Source organism: Belonocnema kinseyi, chromosome 4 (genome assembly GCF_010883055.1).
Source record: "Belonocnema kinseyi isolate 2016_QV_RU_SX_M_011 chromosome 4, B_treatae_v1, whole genome shotgun sequence".
NCBI lineage: Eukaryota > Metazoa > Arthropoda > Insecta > Hymenoptera > Cynipidae > Belonocnema > Belonocnema kinseyi.
This window is the reverse complement of record NC_046660.1, coordinates 5175061-5183777: the sequence shown is the minus strand read 5'-3', so window position 1 is coordinate 5183777 and position 8717 is coordinate 5175061. Positions and strand designations below refer to the sequence as shown.

The window sequence follows — 8717 nt, the reverse complement described above, 5'->3', positions numbered from 1 at the left end:
ATTATTATAATTATTATCATTATAATTCCCCACCAGCCCTTCCTTTCCCTTCTAATTTGACGGCTACGAAACGAATTCCCCTGCACTTCCTTGAACACCTCCTTCTCCTCATCCCATAACCACATTTTCTCCTCTATTTTTATTTGCCGACACCCTACCTTAATTGCTCTACCTTTGTTCCTCTTCTTCCTAGTCCTGACATTTAGCATTCTCTACACATCCCTTTCCTTCCTCGTCAAATCTTGATTGATGAAAACCTTCTTCTCATTTATCCTATTTTTATCACGCATTACCCCCAATTTTTCTTCCCAGCTCTTCGATTCCACCACCACTTCATTATCCTTTTTCCCGTCCATTTTAACTTTCCCCGCCTTGCCTTCAACCTGCCCTATGCTTTGTAGCAGCGCTTCCCCCCCCCCCCCCTTCCTACCCCGCTCTTTAGCATAAATCCTCTTATTACTATATTATTTTTTCTGTCTGCCTTCTTTTTTCTCTTCATTCTCAATTTCACTGCCCTTATCCTTTCCCTATTCGCTCTTTCCTCCTTTTTATTTCTACGCTCTCTTACTTTCTCTTTTATCATAATCTCCAACTTCTCCCAAATACCTTGCTTAACGTCCTCCCCCCTGTCCGCTACTTCCATTCCCAAACTATCCTCCACCTTTTCCAGCCTTTTTACGCCCTTTCCTTTCACACCCTAATATCTTCTTTCATCTCCTTTATTTTATCCTCTTTTTCTTCCTTGCCGACACCAACTCTCTTTGCAATCCTTCTTCTCTCCCCCTCATCTCTTTTACTTCATTTTCCCATCTTTCATCCCTTACCCTATTGTTGAAGTAGAGGAGAGGGTGAGTAATGAAAGAGAAAGGATCGGAAAAATAGAAAGAATATTAAAAAAGAAAGAAAGAGGTGGAAGAATAGAAACATAGTTATGAAGGGTCTAAGATTAGAAGGGAGGGAGTTGAAGGTAGCAGTAGAAAATGTGCTAAGAAAGATAGATACTAAAGTAGGGATTGAGGAATTGCGAAATGTAGAGAAGGAAATGCGCAGAGGATAAAAAATTGTATTAGGGAAACTAAATAAATGGGAACATGAGAGGGACGTAATAGGAAAGAAGAGGTTGTTATATGGAAGCCCTGAGAGAATAGAGAATAATTTGACAAGGGTGGAAAGAAATATGCAGTTTAAGATTAAGAAAAATGGAAGAATACAGCTAGACGGAACATGGTAAAATTGGAATAAAGAAAAGGAATTGATAGTAAGAAATGAGGTGCCGGGAAACTAGAAGAGAGAAGAACGGGAGATTGGAACATAATTATGAATAAGAAGAAAAAAGAGGTGAAATAAGAATGCAGGGAAGAATGGAGGATATGATACTGAAATAAAGAAGGATTAGAGAGATAGGATACTGAGCTTATTAGAAATTTGATACAGTGTGATGTAGTACAAATATTGGAGACGTAGCTAGATGAAAATTAATGGGAAAGAGTAAGGGGAAGGTTAATAAGAGGTTACAAATGGCATGTTAAACATGCAAAGATGAAGGATAAAAAGGGCAGAGCAATGGAAGGAAATGTAATGAAAGTGAGGAACGAATGTATACCAGAAATTTCTTTTAATTTTTGAAGGAGTTGGTATGGCTTATCTCAAATGAAAATATGGAGGGAAATGAAGCAGGAGAATGCATACGCTCAGGAGCAGAACAAACAAAAAGGAAGCCAAGGTGAAAAGAGCAGGAAAGAAGGGTTGCTCAATGGAAGGAAAAGAACAGTTTAGAGAAAAGGTCAAAAATATCAAAATATGAGAGGGAAATATGGACCGGGTGATGGCAAAAATAATCGAAGAAATAAAAATAGGATTAGATTGCATAAGCAAAAAAGAAGTTAGTAAGGAAGAGAAAAGAGTTTGATGTGATGAGGATTGCAAATAGGAAAATATCAAAGACAAGGAGATAAAAAAGAGAAGATGACAAGGGAAGAAACAGTAAAGGTGTTGAGAATAATGAGAGATGGAAAGCACCTGGTATATGGTAGATAAGATTCCAGCTGAAGTCTGGAAATTTGGGGAGACGAAATTAAAGGAATGGGCATGGATAATGTTCAATAGGGTATGGAGTGAAGAGGAGTGGTCAGAGTTATGGAAAGAAGGAATAGAGGTACCTATAGTGAAGAAAGGCAAAGGGAAGGAGGTTAAAGATTATAGGGATGTGAGGTTGATGCCAACGTTATGTGAAATATATGTAACTGTTTTGTCGCAGAGATTAAAGAAAGAAGTTAAGAAAAAAGGTAGTGCCACCGAATCAGGCAGGGTTTAGAAAAAGGAATGGGAGTGATCGACAACATATATGTTCTTAATTATCTGATAGATAAATAGATGAAAAAGGAGAAAGGGGCAATGATAGCTGTATTCTTGGACTTTAAAGCGGCATTTAGTTTCTTGGATAGAGTTAAGATATAAAATGTTTTGGTAAAAATTAGTAGGAGAGCAAGTAAGAGATAGTTTATGGTTAGTGAGAGGTTTCAGGCCAGGTTGTCCTCTGATCCCAGTCCCACTTTTATTTAATATATTGATCTCAGACCTAGAAGAAAAAATACAGAGAAAGGGGTGGGGAGGAGTTAGGATGGAAGCGGAAAAGATATATGCGCTAGCACACACGGACAATATAGTGTTGATATCGGAGGATTAGGAAGGGATGAATGGTTTAATTGCTGGATTAGAGAAATAGTTAGATAGTAAAAAGTTGAATTTAGTGTGGGAAAAACAAAGAGAATGAGGTTTAGAAAATGAGAGGAAAGAAAGAAAGAATGGACTGGAAGAGGGAAGGGAGTAAAGTTAGAACAAGTAAAGAAATTTAAATGTTTGAGTTATACCTTGCAAATGAATGGATATCACAGAGCTCGTATAAGAAAAAGAATTTAAAAAAGCAGCAGGAATAATAAAACAGGTATGGAAAATCGAGAAACGAAGGTTCAAGAAAGATTGGAGAAGAAGAATATGGTTATTTGGTACGCTAGCGTGGCCAGTATAAGGTTATGGAGCGGAAATATAGGGATGGAAGGACAGGAATGAGATTAAAAATTCACAAGAAAAGTATACATAAGGTGGACGCTAGAGATAGACTGGTGGACACCGGAATACATGGTGAGAGATAAAACGCAAAGAGATAGATTAATTACTATGAATTACTATAAATGAATTACTATAAATTGATTACTATGAAAAATTGGAGGGAAGAAACAGGGAAGGACAATTAATTGAAAGATGGGAAATGATGGAGAAATCAAAATATAATAAATGGTATAAGATAATAAAAAGAGAAGGTGTACCAAAGTATTTAGAGAAGAGATGGATTGAGAGAAGATTGACCATAGGAGGAAACATGGGAGCACGTATGGGAAGGGTGTAGGAGAGAAATGGTAGATGAGGGCAGTTAACAAGAGAATGTGATAAAGATGCTAGGAAAGGGTGGATTAGAGAAGTAGTGGCTGAAGAAGTTGGAGGGGCCAGAGGGGCGAATGAGAAAGAATGAAAGTAGAAAAATGGCAATATGGGAAAAAGATAGAAGAAAAGTGAAAGTGAAGTAGAAAGAAAACGGAAGTCGCCTAAATTTGAAACATAAAATTTTGTAGGATAAGATCACAGAAAGTTTGCAGATGGTCATGTAAACCCTTTGAGGACACATTATGAATAAAGAAGAAGAGTAAATTATTTATTAATTTAATTTAAAAATAAATCACGCGAATATACCTACTAATTTATTAATGTACTTCAGTACTTCGCTTAAAATTATATATGCAGAAATTCATTTCTCGAAAATAAGTAAAGCTAAAAGGGAATGTATGAAATTGTATGAAAGAACAAATTTCATTTGCCAATAACTAACAAAGTTACATTTTAACTGATTTTTGAAACTACCTTTACCATCGACTTGTATTTAAATTCTACATATCATCATAATTATTTAAGAACATTAGTACTTTCTTTAAATAGGATTCAGGTTACGACACTTATATACTTTATTTTTAACCAATTTTTTCAAATATAAAAGAGTGATTTATGAAAATTACAGCTATTTTACTTATTTATTAGAAATTTACTGCCTTAAGATTCAATGACCATGAGAAGAATTGCACTTTGTACTATGACAATTAAACGTTAAAAGAATATACCAATTGTTCTTATATTTCCATATATCCATAAAAAAATATTTCAATTTTTTTCGGAATGCTTCTTATTAAAAATTCAAGTAAATAAGGCAATGAAAACTGGTATTAGAGCAATTATTGTAGCAAATTTCAAAGATGATCCACTACTGCCATCGGATTTTGGAGTTTTATTCATGCTAGCCAACAAGGATCCAATAACGTGACTATTTTTTTCAACCCATTCAACATTTTCTTTCGCGTTTTCAAGGGCAGAAGTTGTCAATGGTCCTTGCAATGATTTGCTTGCAGAGATAAAATCACTCAGCTGTGAAGGAAAAACAAATTTGTATTACATTAATTTTGTCACAACTCATGGAACCATTAAAAGAAATGCAATGCATAGGATGAAAGAACCAGTTGTTAGAACTTTGAGTTTTACCACAAAACAGTTAAGTGTGCAACTTGAGTTATAAATTTTTATTTACAATGATAAATTTTTAATCGAAAAAATTAAGTTAAAATCAATTATTCTTTATTTTCTTCTGAAATAATGGGATTTTAAACTAAAATTATGGAACTTCAATTTCTTGTTCAATTTCTCTTTCTGACTAGAAAATGGAACTTTTGATACGAAGTTCAATTTTTGTTGGTAGAATATTCTACTATTTGGATAAAAAGCAATTATTTTTTGGCTAAAAATTTAATTATAGCAATTAAAGATACATCATAAAAGATAATAATGTAATTATTTTGTGGCAAATCCGTTTTTAACTGAAAATTTGACTATTCCATTTGAAGTTCAACATTTTGTAATATAAACATTAGTACCTTTTTAAGATGTGCTTCCGTAGTAATTTTTGTCCCTATATCCGAAATAAATTTGTTCAGATTTGCAGCGTCCCCTTTGTCACTGAAAAATAATTATATGTGTAAAAATCGAAACTTTTTAAAATTAATTAAGATGAAATTTCTATACCAGTTTGAAAATATGAAAAGAATATTACTGTATAAGAAATCCATGAGAATTGTCAACAATGTAATTCAAAGTTACATTAAGACCAATTTCGTTTCCATTATAAACAGCCTGGACAGCCGTGATGGTATTGTTTATTTTAGAAGTAGTATTAATAGCAAGGTCTAAGTATTTTTTCAAAATCACTGGATTTTTTGAGCAACCCAGATTTGTCAAAATTAATACTTGTTCGGTAGTGTCTTCAGTTTCTAGATATTTTTCATATACTCGGTTCCAAATTGTTTCATTAGCATTTTCCAACATCGTACAGAGAACAATACTCTTCAAATTTGGATTTAGGTCGTTTTCAGATTTTTCACCTCCGCTTGCCAACCAAGAATTGAACGGACCTTCAAATTCTTTCGTGCAATTTTCAAAACCTAAACCACAAACCCATCTTAATGCCATACTTCTGGTCAATGTTGTTATATGGTCTTCCTTCTCCTTGTCAACAAATCCCACACTTTCCACTAAGTTAGAAGACATTTTCAAAGCCATTTCCTGTGAATCAAAGATATTTTTTATTACTATTTTAAAATATAAAGATATACTTTTATAATGTAAGTAACTGATGAAATTATTCCAGCTGTTCTCGAGAAAAGACATTGTGTGGCAGTGGGGCCACACGGAAGTAGTGGGGATATATTTGAAGATTCTTTAGAGCAAATGCGAATCGCCGCACTAAAGATAGACGCGAATTGAGAAATAAGGCACATACTTTTAAAATTAATTAACTATACTAACTTGAAAGTCATGATAATGTGATGTGAAAATTAGCTGATTTTTCAAGTAATTTAAACTTCTTATTGCAGCATACCATGGGAAGTAATTAATTTCATTGTTTAAGTAACTCATGATATCGAAGGCAATTTCGTAACTTAAATGCCCTGCCCGAGCCAAATTCCATGAATCATCCAAAAGTTGTGCTCTGTTTAAATTATGGATTTGCGTGAAATTTGCCGATTTTAAGAATTTAGCAATTAGCTTCCAATTTTCGTTGTCGTAATTAACCCTGTAATATCCTACGGAAAAGGAAATGAATGGAATTAAACTGATTTAAAATGAACGAAACTAAAATCAGCTTGACCAACTAACACTAAACTAAAATGAACTGAGCTAAACTAGAATAAATTAAAATAAAGTGATCAAGCTGAAGTACACTGAACTAAATTCACTGTAATTAAAATACACTATAGTCAATTAAAATCAAGTAAACTAAATCAAATTAAACTAGATTAAACTACATTAAACTAAAATAAAAGAAATTAAAGCAAAGTGCACTAAACTAACATTAAGTAAAGTAAACTAAATGAATTCAAATAAACGAAACTATACTAAATTTAATCTATGAAACTAGACTATTTGAAATACGCTAAACTGAACTGTATGGAACTAAAATAAACTAAACTAAAATCACTTAAACTAAATTAAAATACAATGAAATGAGCTGAGATACACTGAAAAAAATTTAATTTTTCTTAAATAAATAACACTTAACAAAAATCAAGCAAAATAAGCTAAATTAGATTAAACTACAATCTGTTGAACTAACATGAAATCAACTAAACTAAACTCACCGGAACAAAGTGCGAATCAAATATAAACTAAACTCAACTGTACGGAACTAAAATCAACTGAACTAAACTAAAATCACCCAAAGTAAATTAAAATAAAGTGAAATAAGCTAAAATACTCTGAACAAAATTTAATTTGATCAAAATAAACTGAAATATACACAAATCAAGCAAAATAACGTAATTTAGATTAAAGTAAAGCAAACTACACTGAACTAAAATCAATCAAACTAAAACAAAATACACTAAACTATAATCAAACAAAGTAAACTAAATGAATTAAAATAACCTCAACTACAGTCAAATAAATCTATGAAACTAGACTAACTAAAAATCGGCTGAACTAAACTCAAGTAAAATCAAAGAAACTAAATGACAATATACGTACATCAACTAAATTGAACTAAAGGAAAATCCACTAAAATAAGCTAAGCTTGTCTAAAATCTACTGAATTGACATAAAAATCAACTAAACACGCCAGAACTAAGCGCAACTCAAATATTAACTAAACTTAACTGCATGGTACTAAAATGAACTAAACTAAACTAGAATCACCTAAACTAAGTTTAAAAAAGTGAAATAAGATAAAATACACTGAAGTAAAGTCGAGTAAACTTAAATAAATTAGACTAAACTAAAATCCAGTAAATTAAACTAAATTAAACTAAACTAAACCCGACTACACTGAACTAAAATCTACTAAACTAAATTACAATGAACATGAATCAAATAAACTAAACTAAAGGAAAACCAACTAAACTGAACTATGCTCAACTCAAATTAACTCAAATCAAATCAACTCAACTAAACTATACTCAAATAGAATCAACTAATCTTAAATAACCTAAACTAAATTGAAATCAACTGACATAAGCTAAAATACACTAAAATAAAATTAAGCAAACTAAAATGAACTACACTAAAGTAAAATCAATTTAAGCAAACTAAATTTAATTAAAGTAAACAAAACTTAACTAAAATCAAGTAAACTAAATTATACTAATTAGAGTAAGCAAAACTAAACTACACTGACCTAAAATCAACTAAACTAAATTATACTTAATTAAAATTAAATGAACTAAATTAAGCTAAACTAATATAAAATAAAATAGGTTTAATAAAACTAAAGTAAATTGAATGAAACGTACCAGTCTGTTGTTTATTAAAGATAAACCACTGCTCAGGGTCTATATTTTCAATTTCCAGTTTTTCATTCGGCTTGAGCCAATGTGATGGAGTAGTAAGTTTTTGAAATTCTATTTCATCAACATTTGCTTCAGTTATATAATTGAGAGGAACCCACCATTGTTCTGTACTTGGTTCCTTAGGCTCTTTCATAAAAAATCGTTGCTGGACAATTTGTATTGTTTTCTCTGATCTCGTGACATTAATGACGGGATATCCAGGCTGTGATACCCAAGTATTCATAATTGTTTTTAATGATATGTCTTTTCTACCCCATACCTTATCTAAAGCATCAAAAAGATCGTCAGAAGTTGCTGCACTGTTTTTCCTACGACAAATGGAAAAATCAGTTTTATTCCTTTTCATTTTATTTGATTATTATTATTTATTGTGATTTATATTATTATTTATTCTATTCTATTCTATTCTATTCTATTCTATTCTATTCTATTCTATTCTATTCTATTCTATTCTATTCTATTCTATTCTATTCTATTCTATTCTATTCTATTCTATTCTATTCTATTCTATTCTATTCTATTCTATTCTATTCTATTCTATTCTATTCTATTCCATTCCATTCTGTTCTGTTCTGTTCTGTTCTGTTCTGTTCTATTCTATTCTATTCTATTCTATTCTATTCTATTCTATTCTATTCTATTCTTTTCTATTCTATTCTATTCTATTCTATTCCATTCTATTCTATTCTGTTCTGTTCTGTTCTGTTCTGTTCTGTTCTGTTCTGCTCTGTTCTGTTCTGTTCTATTCTATTCTATTCTACTGTACTCTACTCTACTCTA

At 31.6% G+C, this 8717-nt stretch overlaps 2 protein-coding genes across 3 annotated transcripts in view; one reads left to right on the top strand and one right to left on the bottom strand.

Annotated features, from left to right (window-relative positions):
* The window catches only part of LOC117170537 (alpha-amylase-like), a 13233-nt gene extending 11457 nt beyond the window's left edge, over positions 1–1776 (top strand). The window contains exon 5 of the mRNA XM_033357342.1: positions 1678–1776. Within this exon, the coding sequence (XP_033213233.1) occupies positions 1678–1776 (99 nt within the window). The remainder of the gene's footprint in view (positions 1–1677) is intronic.
* Positions 1777–3842: 2066 nt separating this feature from the next.
* Positions 3843–8717, bottom strand: part of LOC117171205 (aminopeptidase N-like) — a 12498-nt gene continuing 7623 nt past the window's right edge. The window contains exons 6-10 of one of the 2 annotated variants that reach the window (XM_033358287.1): positions 7881–8245; positions 5902–6179; positions 5150–5658; positions 4974–5055; positions 3843–4470 (exon numbers count right to left, since the gene is read on the bottom strand). In XM_033358287.1, the coding sequence (XP_033214178.1) occupies positions 4243–4470; positions 4974–5055; positions 5150–5658; positions 5902–6179; positions 7881–8245 (1462 nt within the window). In that variant the 3' untranslated portion in view covers positions 3843–4242. The remainder of the gene's footprint in view (positions 4471–4973; positions 5056–5149; positions 5659–5901; positions 6180–7880; positions 8246–8717) is intronic. The other variant, XM_033358288.1, reaches the window with a different exon arrangement.